The 20,317-nt window shown below is 35.6% G+C and overlaps 1 protein-coding gene across 11 annotated transcripts in view; it reads left to right on the top strand.

Moving 5' to 3' along the window:
• The first annotated feature begins 10,944 nt into the window (after positions 1-10,944).
• Positions 10,945-20,317, top strand: part of DENND4C (DENN domain containing 4C) — a 52,610-nt gene continuing 43,237 nt past the window's right edge. For 9 of the 11 annotated variants that reach the window (XM_066568913.1, XM_066568914.1, XM_066568910.1 and 6 more), the window contains exons 1-4: positions 10,945-11,255; positions 16,985-17,237; positions 18,214-18,283; positions 19,076-19,245. In XM_066568913.1, the coding sequence (XP_066425010.1) occupies positions 10,945-11,255; positions 16,985-17,237; positions 18,214-18,283; positions 19,076-19,245 (804 nt within the window). The remainder of the gene's footprint in view (positions 11,256-16,984; positions 17,238-18,213; positions 18,284-19,075; positions 19,246-20,317) is intronic. The other 2 variants (XM_066568916.1, XM_066568915.1) reach the window with 2 other exon arrangements.

Here is a 20,317-nt window from a genome sequence, read left to right as displayed (position 1 = left end):
TTCCAATTACAGAAAGAGTTCTCTAACAAAGAATGTTTCCAGGGCAGCAGATGTTTCACTCATTACATAATACTGAGCATGGCTAACCTTTAAAGCTTTCCACTGGAGCAGTAAGTGCATTTTATAAAGTACTTTTCTTGCTCTGAGAACTATGTTGTTAATATTTTTGTTGTTAAATTTTCTCTTTTGAGGTATTTTCTTTGCAGTCTTTGGAGTAGTTGCCATCTTCTGTAATGTGAAAGAGCACTTTGGGTACAACACTCATGAAACAAGATTAAAGTGGTTTGTTAAATGAGTGTAGCTGGACTGCTTGCTGATTATTGTTCTTTCTGTCTCACATATATTCCATTTCTGTTTTCTGTCCTTGGCAATAGAACTTAGTTTGCTGGTACCAAACTTGCCTTCATTAGTTCCAGCTGCTTCTCAAGACTCTGAAGGTCAGTTCAGCATTTGAGTTTTGACTTCACATATCTATAAGTGCTCCAATTTTTATACCATTGGACAACTTTAAATTACCGTTCAGTAGGAAAAATTAAATTGTTGAATATTAATGTGGTAGAACGGTCTGGATGGTCTGGAGTAGGTTGGGTATTTCTTAGATGTAGGGGATTTTTTTGATTTGGTTTTGTTTTCTTGGTGGCCTTTTTTGTTTGGTTGGTTGGTTGGTTTGGTTTGTTTTTGTGGTAGTGGGGGAGTTTGTGGGGTTTTTTGTTTGGTTTGGTTTTGTTTTTTTCCTTAAAAAACTTAAAATTTTTCTGAGGTGCAAATTTTCAGACCTCTGAGTGTACTGGATTACAGTGTCCATTAACTTCATGATATTTCGTGATATTTTCAGCCATTTTTAATTCATGAGTAGTTATTCAACTTGCTATCACAAAACTCTGCTTCTGAAAGCTTTGTTATGTTTGATACAGGCATTTATATCATCACATCATTGCCCCACTATTTTGTGGGAGTGGGAACTGGTTTTGCTGGCAATCAGGAAAAAATCAGACTAAAAGCACAGTTCTACTTCTTAAGACAGAACCTTAAATTGTTAGTAGATTGCTTTTCTAACTAATTTTAATTTTTTAAATATAAACCTGAAAAATTGTGGCTAGTTTCCTCACTTCCTTTGATAATCTTTGCATACAGGACAAGAAACAAATGAAAAGAAATTTCAAGGTAATGGGGAACAATAATATGTTTTGTTTAAGGCCAAAGGGCTCTCCACTTTTTGTAAAACATGTCTGAAAAGCTGTAACAAAATTGATGCATAAATGGCAAACTGTATATGATTGAGAAAACTAGATATTTATTGCTATGTCATTAGTACTTCTTACAATACTGAATTTGCAGAGTCAGTTTATTTCATCTCCACCTCTTCTTCCTGTGATGTACACTTTTGCATCATCTCCAAGCAAATTGGAAAGGAAGTCTACATTAGAAGAACACAGACACCTGTTTCCCGTTATATGAATGGTGTATTTTTTGGCGGCTCTCATGAAAATGTTAGTAACAAATTGCCAAAAAGAGACATCAAATACCTGTCCAGGTTTTTAAAAAAAATTGTTTTCTCTGGTCATTGCAGGAGTAACCGTTAAAGCGTGAAAAACATATTTGTATTTCTCACCTGTGGTGTTCTAGGCTTTGGTGTTTGAGTTCTAACCATGGTAATTTGATGTTAAGATTTATTTATTTAATCAGTTTATATCATACAGGTTTTTTCAGTATTAACTGTATTAAATATGTTTGACATATCAAAAGCTTAATGCAGAAGTGATTTGGTTCTCAAACATTCACAGTCTGCAGAACTCTGCTGCTCTGAGAACTGTTTTCTGTACAGGTGGAGGGAAAAAAACTCTGCTGTGTCATCAGATTTTTTCCAGGCTTGGTTGCTTTGCTTCCATGGGAGTTGCTTACCTGAGGTGATTTGCTGTGATACTTCCTACTGTAGTGGCCTGATCAGTTTGGACTGCTTTTGAAAACTTTACCATCAAGCCTGGTTACATGCTTTTTATGCCTGGTTTTTGTGTTCATATGCAGTCAGAAAACAATCTGGTACACAAAAAGCAACTGCAGAGTCAACTATTTTTTCTTCGCATATGTTCAAATTTGCAACAATTTAGCTATCTGATGCAAAAAGCTAGTCTAGATTATTTTCAGTACCAGACCTTGATACAGGTTATTTTCTGGATGAAGTTCAATTAACTCAATCCTAAGTCATCCTGTAGGAATACTTCATTAAAATGTAATTGGCAAGTTTTTTATCTTTCACCTTGTCCTTTAGTTTATTTTTCCAGTGTTAGAGGCCTCTGTAAGGTAATCACCATGTAGGTTGTAATATATTTCAGTTGTGCAATTATGATATTCTGCAATGTTTACTTTAGAACTGCTAGGAAGGAATGGTCCTGTATTTGCATATTTGCATGTTCAGACCAAAATGCAGGTGACATCCAGCCATTCCTGTTCCACAGCTTGTTGTGTTAAGACAGGCAGAAGGAGAGCTGTTGCTCTGATTTTTTTTTTAAATTTTTTAAGCTTTCTGATGTTTACATTCCAAACTTTCTCACACACTTTCTGTAAATAACTTATTGTTTTGCATTCTTTTATAAAAAGAAAGTAATTTGATAAACTGTTAGTTTGTCCAGTGTCATTAGAAAAGTAGCACTTTCACCCTCCAATCCACTATCACTTTTAAAAATCTATAAATGTTAAAGTCAAAAAATAAACTTCCCTTTCTTCACCCTAAAAAAACAGTGTGTGCACTCGTGTTGTTTCGTGTCCTATAATAACAGAAGGCAGTTCATCTCTGAAGTTATTTTTGCAATTCTGATTTTTCTAATCCTCATGTAATTTAGTCAAGTGACTGTAACTGTTACTTTAATAATTTTCATAATAATCTGATAATGCAATCTAAAAAAGAAGGTCTTTAAAAACATTTCTAATAATTTTTTCTCTTGCTATTGACTGACTGGCTAATAATTTGTGGACTACTTTTTTTTCTATTTTACTTTTTTATCCTGTTCAGTCCTAATGGTATGCTGGAAGTAATGTTGCCTTACCTTGCCTTTTGTTAAGTTGTGTATATATGTGTGTGTGTGTATATGGATGCACTTTATGTTCTTACACATTGTAAAATATGCTTCAGAGAACTTACCTATAGATATGTCCCTGTGACTTCCCTGTGTGCTGCAAGTGCCATTTTAAGTGTTTGATAACTTCCTTGCTCAATAATTCCTCCTGAACTCACTTAACTTTTTGGGATAGTCTAGTTTATAATATTCCATTCTGTCATAATATTAAGTTGTCTGTAATGTGCATGCAAGGTCTGCTGTGAAAATGAGATGCATAATCTGGAATTGCATACTTAGATAAGTAGAAATGGGTTTGCTTAGAAGTGAGTGTGATATGGACAAGCACAGTGATGTGAGCAGTAGCAATGAAAGGTATGCTGGAACAGACAAGCAACTGGAATGCCAGCTGCAGTATGTTCTGGTGACTGTTTGCACTTGCTGTGCACATTTAAGCCTGTGTGGCTACATGAGTGTGTTCAAATCATAACTGGATTTTGTGTCTAGAAAAAAACCCCACCAAGCAAAACAGTATATAAAGTTTTGATTGCCAGGTATAGTGTATAGTTGCATTCCTTACTGCTTTTCAGAGTGAACTCAACTATCAAATTCCTGGTCTTGAAATCTAGTCAAACAGAGACAAAAATTGAGGCAACTAGAATAAGAACAACCATGCAGATTTATTGAATACAGTTAACATTGAGAACCACCTTCACTGTGTTCTATGTGTTGCTGTGGAATACAGCTAGGAAAGAGTAAAAAAAAAAAGGCCAAAGGAAACACTATTGTTGATGTATTTGATGTATTTCACTAATGTGAAGTTTTAAAAAACCAAATTCATAATATTAATGCTAAGCACTATATCCAGTAATACAGCCCTTCAGCACTTGTATTTAGATTTGATTTTTATGAGCAGTCTTTGAGACAAAACTTTTTAGTGTCTAAATCCTCAATGCTGATCAAACTTGCTATGTTCAGGCCTTCAGATTCTACTTTCTCTTGCCCCAGGTGATTAAACTTAATTGTTCTGATTTAGGATCATCTGCTTCTACAAAAATTGGTCTTTTTTGATCATCTGTTTCCTGCCACCAGTTTTGTCATGCTGTTATCTTTACCACTGCTATGAAATGCTACATGGAGATTTTTTTAAGAAGGCCTGTAGGCCTTCTTAATAAGGGGCAACAGTTTTAAACTCAAAGAAGAGGAGTTTAGATTGTATATAGGACGCAGTGGGGCTGGTGAGGTGCAGCTTGCCCAGAGAATCAGGGTATCCAGAACTGTGGATGCCACATCCCTGGACGTGTTAAAGGGCACTTTGGATGGGGCTGTGAGCAGCCTGGTGTAATGGAAGGTGCTCCTGCTCATGGCAAGGGAGGTTGGAACTAGATGATATATCAGGTTACTGTGCTCCCAACCTAAATAATTTTGTGATTCTGGTATTTCAAATGTGTGCATTAAGGCTTAGTGCAGCTCAGCTGCAGTATCTCTTTGCTGGGTATGATAGTGATTTAACTTCTTCAAGCATGTATTTAAAGGCAATTACAAATCTTGTTAAATTTGTTTTCTCCTTTCAACTTGAACAGAAAGCTGATACTGTTTATCTCAAGAATTTCTTGTTTCTTAATGTGCCTGTCTGAGGTGTATGTGCATACTATGTAATACTTTTTGTGTGTTTTAAGGCACACTTCCAAATTCACTGATTAAAATAAATTCTGCACTGGTTGTTTTGTTATAAAATAAAGGTTTAGCTGGCATAGATGAAGATTCTTTTATACAAAGGGAAAACACATTGTTCTTCCCATTCCTTCATAAATAGTGCTATTTAATCTCAGTACAAGATAAACATTCTTTGTGAATAAAGAATGAGGTATCTCCCTTCTTTAGCACTCCAGGGAAAGTTTCTGTATTTTCAGAATCTGTATACCCTTTTGCTCTTCTGATTAATTCATTGGAAATAATAGAGAAGACTTGGTCACATAACTGTATTTCTGTATTGAGGAGTGAGATGCCTATGGTAATCATTGTGTTGTCTACAAAGTTTTGCCTAGGGCAGTGGTTGTGAAATACAGTAATGCTGCTCTCTTACTCAGATGGTAGCCAATAAGTTTTCCAAGTCTTGCAGATGACCTCGTAATGCACTGTCTTCTATCTATCCAGTAATGTCTTTCTCTCTCAAATTAGTGTAGTAAATTCAGTGTTTTCAGTGAATTTAGGTCAGTTCATTTTAGAAGTAAATGTCAGAGCAGAGTGCATGTACATTTTTTAACTTCCTTACTGCCTATAGCCAAGTATAATTCGCTTGCTAGGTTAAAGAATTGCACAGAAATCCTGAGTTAATTTTCACATCTACCTTGCTTAAAATTTTAACTGTGGATGCTGTTGACAAAATAGATGTTTCAGCTCCAGTGAATAAAAAGTGCTGAAGTTATTCTTCGGTCTGGAATAAAACCTATTTCCTGTGCAGTTGGGTTACAAAATATTTCTAGTTATGAAGGAAAGAACTCATCTAAGTTCTTCCATCATCTGTGTATGCATGTTTGAAGCTTCCACACAGCAAGTACTTTGTAAGTAGTAGTTTCCACACACATAGTTGTTTGTGGGTGATGTCAGTATGTGAACGAAGATGCAAGTTTAATAAATTGCAATGCCATATGTTAGCCATTAATCACTTACAGACATTACTACCTTTTCAGGTAGTAGAGTGCTTACTGAAGTGGAAATACACGATTTTAAAGACCGACTTGATTTTGAGTAAAGCTATGCTAGTTAGCCTCCTAAGCCCTGTGCTGGTTTTCTTGAGAGCACATAAGGTTAGCACTCCAGTTAGAAATGAACTGAAAAAGTACCCCTTGATATCCACACGCACTCTAGATGTAAGTTTATTTTGTTGGCTTTGTGCATGAGATAACAGCATTTGCAGCACTACTTTCCAAGAGCTGAAAGAAATAAGCAGTACTCAAGGATTTGCCTGCACATAAGCCTTAAAACCAGCTATTTCTGAATCCAGGTCTCATTCTTACTCTGGAGTGAGTATATATATAGTTTTCCAAGAATGCCGCCTTCTTGTTAGTTGAAGGTGTTATTATTTGTGTGCGAATTATCAGATTGGGTTTGTAACAAACCCTTTCCCTTGGTTGCTTCTGTACACAGTCTAGCAAAGCTTATGCTTCCTTTTCTTTAGGACACTTGTCAAAAACTACATTTAACAGTACCATTTTTTTGTAGACTTATGCTGACATTTCTAGCCTAATTTTAGAGGATAACTTGACACTAAATACCTTTTTAGAATTTAACTGAAGCTTTAGAGACTAGTAAAGAACTGAAGCAAATTCTAATGTAGTAATTTTTTTCAAAAATTATAAAAATTATTTTTATAAAAATGGAATCCTTTTCACCAAGGCAATTTCCCTATGAAACCTCTGCTTAAGAAAGGTCAGTGACCTTTGTGAAGAAAATAGCAACTTAACTGTATTTTTGGTAGAACCTTATGAAGAATTATAAAATTGCATTTTGATTGTGAAAAAGATTATGTTCTTAAAGCAGCTAACCTTAAGTGAACTGTGGGAGAGAACACTTTGTCATGTTTCTGGCATTTAGCACTGAAAATATGTTGTTTTCTTCAGTCTGCATATTTTTGCTAAACAAATCTTGTCTTAGGCTAGATGCACTAAGTGCCTTAAAGTGTGGTGTGTGCTGACTGGTTTTGTTTTCCATTTACGAAACTAATTATTGCCCATGGGAATTCCTTTTAGAAGAACATGGCGGGGCGGGGGTTAGTGTGTTAAAAGTGCATCTTTTATTCTGAATACATTTTTCTTTTTTTCCCCCTTCCTTTATTTAAAAAATAAATAAATAATTTTGTTCCTAAACTGCTCACAGCAAACTTTCCTATTGTGGACTATGAATGAATTGGAAAACAAACTTCACTTAAATAGTTTTTTTCATAACCTATGGACCTTGGAGTTTGCAAATCCTCGAGCACTATTGCTCATGTTCTTAAGATGGAATTCCCAATTTTTGTTTTCAGTTTATTTAGCTTAAAATTAGGTATCTTTGTAGACTTTAAAAATAAGTTATTTCATGGGACTTGTATGCAGACTGTTTTTCCAATACGTCCTGCATTGTCATTGTCCAACCTGAAGATAAGCAGTTTTTAATTTTAGAATTGTTTTTGCATTTAGTTTTTTCCTGCAAGGAAACACTCTATTGTGTGTTACAATAGAAATCCCAATATTTTCTAAAGTTGAGGTTTTCTCTTAGTCTTGTGATGTACAGAGCTGTGCTCATAGAATATGGATGGAGGACAGTAGCTTTTGATGTTCTTCTTGGGAAAAGTTGCTTTGATAAAACTTAGAATAGATGGGCTCTTAGAAGAATGTTTGTTTCCCTGTCTATTAAGAAGAGCAGTGTTCATACTTGTTCTTATGTGAGTCATCACAAAAATAATGGAAAATAATAGTGGATTCATTTTGTTCCCCACAAATCCTGTGGGGTTTTTTCCCTGCAGTTCATAAGGCAGAGTATTCTTGGACTTGGTGAATTCTGCTGTTTCTATTTGTATTGGTGGTTGTTTGCTAATTCTTTGTCTATTTATTGTTTCTAAAGCTGTTGCATTAGTGAAGATCACTTAATTAAGAGCTATTACTTTCAGGTCTCTTTTGAGTGATCCTGTTTCTTTAAGTCTTTTTGAAACTGGAGAACAGATTCCTGAAGAGCTGAGTTGTAGTGCTTATTTGAAACCTTACTTATCCTTGTGGAAAAGGAACTGTTTTGAGAGACTCGGAACATTTTGAAAAACTCACTAAATGTTGTGCTGACATACAAACCTTTTGTGCCAAGTATCTCAGCTGAATTGTCTGGTGACTCTGACTTTTGCCTGCCACATATTACACAAAGTTTCTATGAGGTAAAACATAGCCATGGCTAAGAGAAAAGTGTAATGTACACAAGGAGATACAAGTGTATGCTCCTTAGCAACTGATTTCTACAGTTTTATTGATCCCCACTGATGAAAATTTAGCAATGGATTTTCTTAATTTGCATTCTAACTTTCCAAATCTTAGTATTTACTTTTTCAGGTGCTTTTACATTTTCCTCCATTTTCCCAGGAAAACTAAGTTCTCCTTTTAAAACATATTTGAGGATAACAGTGCAACTCCAGGAACTTGAGCTGTGATTAAAGATATAAACTCTTATAAGGTTTTTGATGTATGCTGTTATTGTTACTGTTTGGGTTTTTTTCCTGCTCTGTGTGCTAAAAGTAAATGTAGGCCGTGATTTTAGTGTCGCATTGAGAGAACATGATACTGAGCTGTGTGAATGTAACCCAGTTAATAAAAGGCTGGAACATTTCAAAGAGGTTTTGGGTAAAAAAAACCAAACAAATGATAGGATGCCAACTGTTCTGCTGTTTTTATCAGCTTTTCCCAGTAATTTGGTATTTTACAGATTGCAAGATAGTCTAGTTTAGGACTTTCTTTTAAGAGGAGAAGAGAGTGGATAGTTTATTTCTTTATTTCTTTTTTCTTTCTTTATTTTTATGACTCTGCAAACAATTCCAAGCATTTGAGAGGCAAACTGAAACATTTTAGACTTCACAGTTTTATGATTAATCCAGTGTAAGTCAGTGCTGCTGCCGAAAGGGTCATGCTGCTACTGCTTTTGTGCTGACACCGGCAATTGCTGGAGAACTGCTCTGGTTGAACACTAAGTCTCTGCCAGGTTAGCATTCAGTCAGAGCAATTTCTTGTTCCAGTTCATTATGTGGTTGCACAAACTATAGTTCCGGACAGAAGTGAAGGTGGAAACGAGCAGTGGCAGTGTGAGAAGGGACCTTTTAACTGAAGACCAGTTTATAGAGATGAAGTTGAGGCCACTCCCCCTGCATTTCTTGCTGACTTGCTTAGCTGTAAGGCACTTTGTTGCTGATTTCATGCTTTTTATGAAAGTAAAAGTAAACTGAGGCAAGTTTTGTACATAAAGGTTATTGGAGCTTCACAGGTAGCTATGGCTCTGTGATAATTCCTTGTTGTTCAGGAGATGTAGGCACTTGAAGAACAAGGAAATGACGACCTGACAAATTGGATAAACCTTTCATTGTTCTGTTGATATGGCATCTACATGTTTTAGGCATAAGTCCAGTTGTGTAAATAAGCGTCCCTTGGCCTTCTCCTTTGCAAGGGAGCCAAACTCTTCTCTGTCTCTGTATGGATTGCCCTACAAAGCTGTTAGCCAAAGTGTTTAGAGAACATTGTAGTCATAGTGTGAGGAATAGTATTGAAAAATATTTTAAAGGGTGTAGGTACATCTCCTTTCAAGTTTGAAGGGATTTGAAAAGTTGTTATTTCAGTGTAAGAAAAGAAAAACTGTAGTTGTAATATAGAGGTGCAACAAATTTACATGAAGTTATTTCTCTTCCTCTCCCTACTTTTGTCTCTTGCTACAGTAGCTTGCAATATAGCACTGGGCACAAGTTGCATAATCTTATGCTAAAATTTCTTAGTAAATATGCAGGATGGATAACTGATTTTTACCTCCGATAAGTATTTAGTACCCTTATTATCAAAAGTCTTAGACGCCTTGTGTGCTGTGAAGATTGAAAATACCTTTTGAATATAATGTTAGTAAGAAAGAGCAGGGTAAGAACAGCAGCATAAATCAGGTTGCAGGGAACAATATTATATTGCCTTCACCAAACCACCTTTCTTTCAGCAGAGGCCAATGTTTCTGCAGTTACCAACCTTGGGCATTCTGAATACAAGAAACTTCACAATATTTGTGCACTAATTATTTTGGTGGTAATATCCATGAACCACCACTCCTTGGTAGGTAGGACCTTGGCAGTTATGGCTGTCTTGTTTTCAGAGATGGGAACCAGACTTCCATTACTCATTTGCTTTTTATATGGGATTCCCAAAAATCTGGTGATGGAAATAAGGAGATCTAGAAGAATGTCATACTTAGCTTTCTGAAGAGGTATAACAGTATTCAGGCTCATTTCTTGACTGCTACTGTTTAAATATGTTTTACTCATCTTATGAAAATCAAAGATGTAATGGTGTTTGGGTACTTGAAGTTGTACTTGAGGTAGTTGACCATAAGCTGTCAGCCAGGTTCCTAATAGAAACTTATGTTCCTAATAGAAACTTATGTTTCACTGCTTTAACTTCAAATGCTTAGTGAATATCAGCGCTGTTGAGAGAACAGCTCTTTCCAGATCTGGAATGTGCAGCTGAGCAGTGATGTGTACTTTCTGATCAGCTGATGAAATGTGGGTTTGGATGTGTGATTTTTGTAAATGACTTCCAGATGTTACAGTTGCCAGCTGAGTGTCTCAAGACTGCGCTATTAAGATAAAATGGATGAATTATGCAGAAGATAAAGTGGTGAGCCTGTACTTGGAATTGTTCTCTCTGCGTCAGAAAAAAAAAAAAAGTAACCTGATTTTGCGGTCATATTGCTCACAAGCAATGGCAGAAAAATATGAATGCTTTCAGACCAGGATACATACATCAACGTATAGCCCATGAAGAGCTTGGTCTAATAGATAACACAAATGAATTTTCTGTGTAGCTACTGTGTTAAGAGCTTTGAGTTATCCTATATCTCACTCAAACTTCCTTGTGCTAAAACATTACTGTTGTGGTGCTAGAACTGAAATCTGATTACCTGCAATATCTTTCGGTATCGTTTTTGTGCAGCAAAAGTCAAAGTTTGTTTTGCAGTTTCCATAGAATTTTCATGAACTCTCTATATAACTCTGTACTTTTCTAGTGGCAAAATTTTTTTTCAAAAGTTCTAAATCCTCATAGTTGTTGAGAGAAGGGTTTGAGTTTGAAAGCAGAGTGTTTGATTTCTCTTTTTCCTTTACCCAGGAAGTATTGACATAACCATGATAGAAGACAAAGGTCCACGAGTGGCTGACTATTTCGTAGTGGCAGGGCTCACTGATACAGACACAGCAACCCTCCTGGACCAAGAAATCAGCCGACATGAAACGAAGTCAACTGGTCCCAAGGCTCCAATTACTGACATTGCTGTGATAATTAAATCAGCTGGCGAAACTGTCCCAGAGGGATATACCTGTGTTGAGGCCACCCCTACAGCCCTCCAAGCCAACTTAAACTATGGAAGTCTAAAGAGTCCTGAACTTTTTCTGTGCTACAAGAGAGGCCGGGACAAACCACCTCTTACTGACATCGGGTGAGATTTCTATTGCAGTTCAGTTCCTCCTTAAATAATGATAAAATCTTATTCTTCATAGATGATGGTGAAAACAGATGTGAGAAAACATATTAAAAAGTCCTGTTTGAATCTGTATTGCTTACTGTGTGTTTCTGTATCGAATACCTTGAACAAAGTGTCAGTCATCTGGTGAATTTCTCTTTTTAAAATTAATGATGATGTTTTAATCTAAAAGATGGGAGAGATGAAGCTGATAAAAATGAGAAATTAAGTTCTCTGCTGCAGTTTTATGAAAGATAATTGAATAACATAGAATTAATTTATAGAAAATATGTATTGTAAATCCAGAAATATTAACATGCTTTATCTGAAAATTATGACTTCAGAAGTCAAAAATTATCACTTTGGAATTCACTTTAATGCTTATGGTGAAAGATACAGCTTAAAAATGTGTAAGGACATTGTAGAGCTACTGAGGGTATAATGAGAAAGAAAGTGGAGCCTGGTTGTGGGGTGCTTTTACAATTATGGCAAAATAAAGAATGTGATTTTTCTCCCTACTTAGTTATTAAATAAATAGTGGGGAGCAAAAGTCATGCTCTCTCTATATATATGCTATAATACATTTAGTTATTTTCATTTATAAGCTTAAATGCTTTGGCTTGAAGCCTACATACTCTGGTTTTGACCTACAATTTATGTGCTTACTGACAAACAGTATTCAGTCAGGGGGAGACTGATAGTGAAATCTGAATAATGAAAGCAGCTTCATGGCAAGATAGTTCACACTATAATCACTAGGATTATAGCTCGAGTTGTATAATTAAGCCGGTACGTTCTAACTTGTGTTCATCTTGATCATCTAACCTGCATTCCAGTGGGTGATTTTTAACCTAATCTTTTCCCATGTATGTGACTGGCACTGTAAGAAGAGACACTACAGTGTGAAGTTACATTTTGACTGATTTTTTAAACATCATTAAGTTCCTATAGAAGGAAGAATTTCTACAGGGAGTGTTTCCTCAAATGAAAAATTAGTCTTCAGCATGTGCCTTTAAGGAAGCAACTTGGCTAGCATATGTGTATTTGGTGTCTCCCATGACCTTGGGAGCTTGAATGCTTGGGGTGATTTTGTAAACAATGTAGGCAAGTAGTTGGCTAAGATGATGGCATTTGGCAAATAGTATTTATTCTGTATTTTGTTGTAGACAGATCAAGTTAGGGTGTTGCACCTAACACATCATGGCAGTCTTTTCTCTCTGAGCAATGATGCATATTCTCCCCCTGCTGTTCCTCCTGCTTTGTAACTATGTTCAAGAGATGGGTAGAGCAATCTTTTTTTATTCTTTTTTTTTTTTCTCTGAATTCCATTGTGTTCAGATAAAAGCAGAGTTCAGGCAAGAGATGCATGTACAGTCTGAAGGCTAATTTATTCTGTTTTCTATTACTTTATTAAAGAACCAGTGTGAAATAATGTTTTACCTTTGAGCCAGTCTGACATGCTGAGTACAGGGAGAGTACATCCCTTGAAAGGGTGAAATGTGTACTTTTACGTTAGTGTATGTATAAAATTGAGTTATGTCATAGTCGGAGCATTCAAGTGATTCTTGATTAATGTTTTTGTCTCTCTTTGTATTTCTTTCAGTGTTATTTTTAGGGAAAGTAGTTAAACAAATGCCGTTTGGTGAAGAGGGAGATAGGGATATGCTCTACTGTTTGTCTGCCACTGTCCTTGTGTTTGGTATTTCTGTGCCCTCCATCCTCATTCCTTTCCATTTGTCCACTGCTTGTTGAATCAAAGTGTCTGTAAGTTGCTGGAGTGAATTCCTGCTGCAATTACTTGCACACAGTTAGGCCATGTGTCATGCCTTTGGATGTTACATTTTCCAGAATTAATCAGATTAATTAGTTAGAAAAAATATTAGTTGGAAAAATAAAGGTTCATTCCTAGGATAAATGATCTCTAAGATCCTCTTTGTAAATGTAGCTGTAAAATTTAGTATCTTAGGCTTGTGTGTCTATTAAATAATTCAGTTACTGTCATTCTGTTCTTTTCTTCACCAGCTTTTTGCTGGTGTTCCAGAAAAAGACAAGAACTGAGATTTGAGATCTGTTTCAGTTTAGGTGGAGTGAGACTTTCAAAGAAAATCTCACTTCTATGTTTTACACTTCAGTTAGGAATCTGTTAGCACTCCAGTTTCCTACATGGAAGAAAAACTGGACAGAAAAATGTTTGTTTTAAAGTAGAAGTGGTTTTGCAATTCATAACTTAGTATAGAAAAGAAAGAATACCAGACTTCTTGCCTGAAGCAGAGGTTCTTGTAATACCAAGTAACGCAAAAGTTAGCTAACTTGCATTATGTAAGTAAAGAAATTCTGATTTTTAAACTTTTAAAAAAATTTTAAGTGGTGCTGGAGGCTTTCATTTGCTTAGAGTTTCTGTGCGAAGGACTCTTGTGATTCTATATGCCTGATTTCTGAAAATGTTTGGAGGCATATCAACTGATGATGATGCTCTTTATTAGAGAGGTATTTCAAAAAAGAAAATGAATGCAAATTTCAAGAAGGGTAATAGAAACTGGAAGATGTTCTTAGCAGCCAGCGTCTTCAATTGTTCCTTAATCCCACCACTGTGACAACTGCAGCTGGGTGTTTAGAACAGTGTAGGGTAATAATGATGAAACTAGTAACTTGTTTGTTCAGACAAATAATACTAGAGATGGCAGTAGAAGTAAAAGTCTTTTAAAAAAGTCTTTCAGTCTTTTCCCTTTTCTTGATCCACCACTTTTCTGACCTTACAATATTTATATAAATTCCTTTATTTTCAATACTTGAAAAATGAGAGAGGAAGAGGAGTTATAAAGGTGTATTTTGCCTAAGAACTGTGAGAGACAGGATTGTGTTTGGACCTAGAAAAGGAGTCAAACTCGACAGCAGTCTTAGACAAATGCAATTTACAGAAGTCTGACTGCTTTGAAATGGTTTTCCAGAAGCAAAGTTTTTTATGGTTTATGATTTTTAGCTCAACAGCCACAAAGTCATATTTCCTCTTTGTAAATTCTATTACCTGATGCATTGAAGTACACTTTGAAATCAGTAAAACTGGGTGTGAGAGAACTTCATGTACAATGTCAAACAGTCTTACAATAAGATGATAAGATCCTTTTGTTTTTTCTTGCAAAGGACCTAACGTCTAGAGGAAACTGGTTTACATTTTGCTTGAAGTGAAACTGTATTGACATTGATAGAATAATGTGGCAAATAATGTGTATTTAGGATTGAGACTAAACTATAAATGTAAAAAGGCAGGAAACAAGTCTAACTGTGATCAGTAATAATTAATCAAAGGCAGACACTTGGAAGTTGAAAAAAGTAGAAGTAAACTTACCCTGTGAGGGAGGACATTGTATACGCAGGGTGTCATGTGCACTATTTCATGCATCACTTCTGAATGTTTTCTCTGAATCATTAAAACTATTGTTTAATTTGAGTGGTTCATGGGTGGTGGCTTTCTTCTGTTTGCTTGCAGATACAGCATCATACTCTAATTTGCGAACTATGCATGAGGTTAGGAAATGGTTTGGGTTTAATAATACTTCTCTAGTGTACATGTAGAGGTGCACGTTGCTTTCATTTTCTTTTTTCTTTTGGTGAGAGGTGACCCCACTGATAAAGTCTTGAACACTTAAAGTAATTTTCTTACAATACTTGTAAACTTATTAAATTGGACTGCTGAAATAGTCTGATTAATGTTGTGCTCCTTCTCATAAGCTGACAGCTGACAAATGTTTCTGGAATAAATTTATAATTTTTATTTTATTTAAAATACATGAAACTGAAATAAAACTGAACTGAAACTTTTACTGGGGACTGCTCTGTTAGTATTTTCTTCTCATTGATGTAGAAAGTGATGTGAAGGATTCATGTAAACTCCTTATGCACAATGGATGTGGCCTGAGAGCTGCCACCATTGTAGTTGTTTGGGTTCTGTTTTGTTTGAGGCTCTTTAACTTTATGGAGGAGCAAAATAAGTGCTTTTCCAGAATTTTACTTAGCTTAGGAGTAGTTCAGGTACGCCTACTTTTTCTATAAATATCTTGAACCAGTACGTAGTATATTAACACTAATTTTGTGACTTGGAAATGCTGGTACTGGGCTGGTTCTGAGAGTACACATTGTTTAAAATGTATGAAGTCTGATGGTCAGAGTCTTTACAACTGAAACCATTGTTGAATATTGCTGTCCTCCATGAACTAGTTGAATAAATTGGCAGCCTGGTAGCTATATCAATATAGTCCCAACTCATGTGATTTCTTTGCTTTTTTAAAGTATTCTATGTCTGTAATTTATGTCTCTTATCAATACTATGACAAGATTTTTTTTTGTTAAATCATAATAAACAGTAATTTTTGCATATTCCAATTTAATTGTGGAAGTAGTCTTTAAGTAATTTTGGAAGTTTAGTAGTTTTTTTAAAAGTTCTGAGGATAGTTGGATGTGAAAAAAGACTCTTATTTTAGCTTAGACACATGACTTTCTGAAGTTTTCAAATATGTACTTATTACTAGTCTGTCAAACATTTAACCAAAGGTATTTGGGACAGTAAATATGTATTGCCTGGTTATTTCTTATTTTAACGTTGTGAGGGACTATGAGTGAGAAGCTGGAGATCACAAAGTACAAAGGTTTAATGTGTTACCTTTATCCTATGTCTTGTTATGATAAAAACTGATTTGAAGGTGACAAATACTCTGCACATACTGCAGAGATCCAAGCAAATGGAGCCATTGCATCTTTGGGTGTGGAATGGGAGATAAAGCTTGCCCTGTAATAGCATCTGTGCATTAGAAATGTTTAGGTGTATGTTTTAACTTCAACATTTTTTCTCACAGTGACTTTCTAATAGCTTTATGTTAGGTAAAGAAACATTATAGCTTATTTAGCTGCTGTGAAGCTGTTAAGGATCTTTTGTTTTTTCCTAAAAATATGATGATCTAAGTTAGTGATCTTGCAAAAAGAAAAGTCATGCACCACAGGAATGTTGTTGTACAGCCACATATAAGATATACAAGATATGTAAGACATATTCTGCTTTCTAGGTGTACAGTCAATTGTACTTACTGTTTCTTCCTTTACTGTGGAACAAAGTATTAGTTTGTCTTCCTGCCTCATTTTCTTAAGCACTGTTATTCAAAGTGTGAATGTCAATTATTACTGGGCTTGGATTGTTTTTTTCTGTAAAAATTCATCTGGGAAGCAGACTTCTGTCCTCTTGTGCTTTTCCAAAAATATTTATTTTAAAAAAGCAACCAAACAAACAAAAAACCCCACCCAAACCCAAAAAATACTTAACAAAAAACCCAGAAAAAACAAGTTTTAAAAGACTTAGCAGTAATTTTAGTGATTAAGTTATTCACTGTGTTGTGTGCCAGCAATTTAAAGTGGAATTTGTATTTATTTTTCATTGATAGTGCAGCATTCCAGCTGGTTCTATAACTAAATCCTTTTCAATGTAGCTTGATTTTATTTTTCTGAAACTCTGGTTTGTTCCCACAGAGAGTTCAGTATAGTTTTAAATATTTCTGAGCAATTTCTTCAACCTCAGGTACTGCATGCTGAAAGAGAATATATGACATTCATGATAAAATGTTGCAAGGATGGCATAGGTTGCTAATGGATGGACAGTTTCTCCAAATTCACGTGAGTAACTGTTTGAATGCTCATGATAGTGTTTCCTTCCTGTGCAGAGTTCTCTACGAGGGGAAGGACCGCATAATTTCGGGCTGTGAGGTGATTCAGGCTACTCCGTATGGTCGCTGCGCTAACGTTAACAACAGCTCAGCTTCTTCGCAACGCATCTTCATCACCTACCGAAGGGCCCCCCCAGTGCGACCCCAGAATTCACTGGCAGTGACAGATATCTGTGTTATTGTTACCAGCAAAGGGGAAACCCCTCCTCACACATTCTGTAAAGTGGATAAGAATTTAAATTGTGGTATGGTGAGTATCTGTAAGATTGAATTTCTTCTTCTTTCATTTTTCTTTTTTAGCCCAACACATATATTTAAAGGAGGAGCTCCTTAAACTCTTCTTAGTACTATTGTAATTGTGTTCTATCACTACGTCAGAATTCCTTCATTCTTTATACCATGTGTGAGATGTCAGTTTTGTAGGTTTTGTTGCTTTGATTTCATTTCATGTTGAAAATTACTGTTTCATATTGATTACTTGCTACTTCAGTTTGAATATTCATGTCTAGGTGTTATTTAGGAGTAGTGCGATGAAGTTTTAATTTTTTTTTTTAAGTATCTCTCCCACACCCTTTGGGGATGCTGGCACTTGGGATGAAGCAGAAATGCTTTTTTCTTAGTTATTCGTTAATGCCTGTGTTACTAATGCATTGTAAAGATGATAATTGCTGCTTAGAGTTTCTCAGTGTGCTTTGCTTTAATTGGTTCTCTTTTTTGTAGTTTGTTTGCATTTAGTTTACTTGCGGTGGAATAAGTGAGTTTTTTTTAATAGTAGAGTATAGGTAGCCAAACTGCAAAAACACTATGTCAATAACCAGTTTATAGAAGTACAATAAAAGCTTCAAATTATGACTTATGATGATTAGAACTTGACTTCCTGTAATGTGTTCCCATAAGACTCTACTTTTAAATAACCAAGGAAACATGAAGGTGGAAATTACTCTGCTTCACTTCTGCCCGTTCTTTTGTTGAAATAGGTCAGAGAGTAATGTGGTTGTGTGTGGTGTGGTTATTTTATGTAAATCCTGTAATGTCTGAAAAATGGGAGAAGGGTGAGTTCTCATTTTTGTCACTTACATGCACTCAGCAGCCAGCTGGTCATTTTATTCTGTAATGTTTTTTGTTAAAATACCTGATTTGTTTGTAAAGGGAGTTTATTCAAATGCTTGATTTCTCTTGCTTGTTGTCATCTTTGCTGGTTCTGAGATGAAACTTGTGTCTTTCAGTGGGGTTCCAGTGTATACCTTTGTTACAAGAAGTCTGTGCCAGCTTCTAACTCTTTAGCATATAAAGCTGGTAAGTAATTTTAGAAGCTGTCTTAACATGTTAACAAAAGCATTCAAATGCCTTGTTAAAATAAAATAATAATTTGAAAAATTTAAGTGCTGTCTGTCAGAATACTGGTCTTGGAGGATGTTGGTTGAAATCAGCTTCTCTAATGCCTCCTTTGCTCACCTTATTTTTTCCCAGGGTAAAAAAAGGAATAACATTTCTCTTTATTATTTTAGTTCTTATCATGACAGGCTTGCTAACTGAGGAGCTTTAGCAAACTTTTGTCTTTGCAAACATTACACATGTAAGAAAAGACTTCATATTTTTTATGTTGGTGATAATGGAGAAGGAGTAATTAAAAACCTGTTCAGGTTTACTTGTATTTCATTCTATGCCTAAACATCTTCTGTTTAATTTGAAAATTTAATGTGTTCCTTTCCTTCAATTCTGCGACTATTTTCTTGTTCTTTATTTGAAGAGAGTGAAAAATATTCTGAACGATAAATGGCAAGTCTGGCTTTTAAAAAAATTTTAATGCATTGCTAGTGATTATTTTTTGTTTATGAAGAAGCCCAGAAAAACTTACAGAAGCATTGCTGCTGAGTAGAAGTACACCAAATTCCTTTGAAAGGAGTAAATTATCGAATAGAAGTTGAAAGAATAGATAATGAAGTTGCTGTTTCCCAGAACAAGCAAGATGAGCAGCAATAGTAAACCCAGGGTTGTGTAGATGTAGCTATATTTTGTGGAAAATATATTGCTTGTAATATTTAGGGCCTACAGAGCAAATGTGCTTACTTTTCTTTTTTCTTTGAGGCTTACTTTTCAGATATCCTCAAGAGAACTATGAGTCTTTTCCACTGTCAGACTCTGTACCTCTCTTCTGCCTTCCTATGGGAGCTACTATTGAATGCTGGGACCCTCAAACCAAATATCCGCTACCAGTGTTCTCAACATTTGTACTGACCTGCTCTTCAGCGGAAAAGGTATGGCTCCACAAGGTGTTCTTGCTTTTATTTCAGATGGCTGTTATGGAGCTAGATAGGGATTATTTCTTCTGTGTTTGAGAAATACATTGTCTAATACTTCCCTTATAAAGTTATATTTCTTAAACCTTCATGTAAGATGAAACTGGACCAAATCAGGAAGCAGCTGAAGAGTACGTGCTGTTTACTGCTATGTAGGTTGAACTATACACTTAACAAAACCAAAGCTCACAGCACATGGCTTTCTCTGTTCTTTCACGTGATGGGAATGGAAGTGTAGTCTATATATTAAAGATAATTTAACACAGGAATTAGCGATGTAGCCAATTTTCAATTGATTATCTTAAAAGACACTTCGATGTGGCTTTATATAAGAGGGTTTGTGACTTTCTGTAATAGGGCTCTGTACATATCTCTGCGTGTGAATTGAAAACTAGTTACCAGAAAGCGGGAAGGCAGGGAGAAGAAAAGTGTGCATTGAGAGGTAGTATGTGAAAGACTCTAATTTGCATGAAGGAATAGATTCAGAACATCTGAATTCTGTATTCTAACATTCAGGTTTGTCTGCTGAATCTGTATAAGGCCATCAGCATACAAAGGCACCAAAAATGTATTGTGTGACTTAGGTTACAGGCAGGAATGTAGTAGAGGTACTCCTGATGAAGCAAGGGAGCCTTTGCTTAGGGTTGTTCTCCCAGCTGTTGTTTCAGCTTGCCAATTGTGAATGTGTGTGAACTGTATAAGGGAGTAAGTGACTGTAATATGTTAGTGGCTCTCTGTATCAGTGTGTGATTGATTAGTTCTCAAATAAACAGCAGTTTGGCTCTGTTGTGGTAACAGCTCAACTTCCACTCTGTCTCACTCCCCTAATAAAAAAATTTACATACTTCTCCATTTCCAAACAGAACAAAACCACATTGCTTCAAAATATAATACTTCTTTTGCTAGGAGGAATGCAGTAGCTGCTACTGGTTTTCTTTCCTTATTCATTTTTGCTAAGCTTGCCAGAATAACTCAGTTATGAAACACAAATAGATAAGGAGTATGAGAAAATATCTTTTTAAATAAAATG

The sequence above is a fragment of the Molothrus aeneus genome, chromosome Z (assembly GCF_037042795.1).
Source record: "Molothrus aeneus isolate 106 chromosome Z, BPBGC_Maene_1.0, whole genome shotgun sequence".
Taxonomy (NCBI): Eukaryota; Metazoa; Chordata; class Aves; order Passeriformes; family Icteridae; genus Molothrus; species Molothrus aeneus.
Note: the sequence above shows the minus strand (reverse complement) of the source record. Positions and strands in the feature narration are given on the sequence as shown.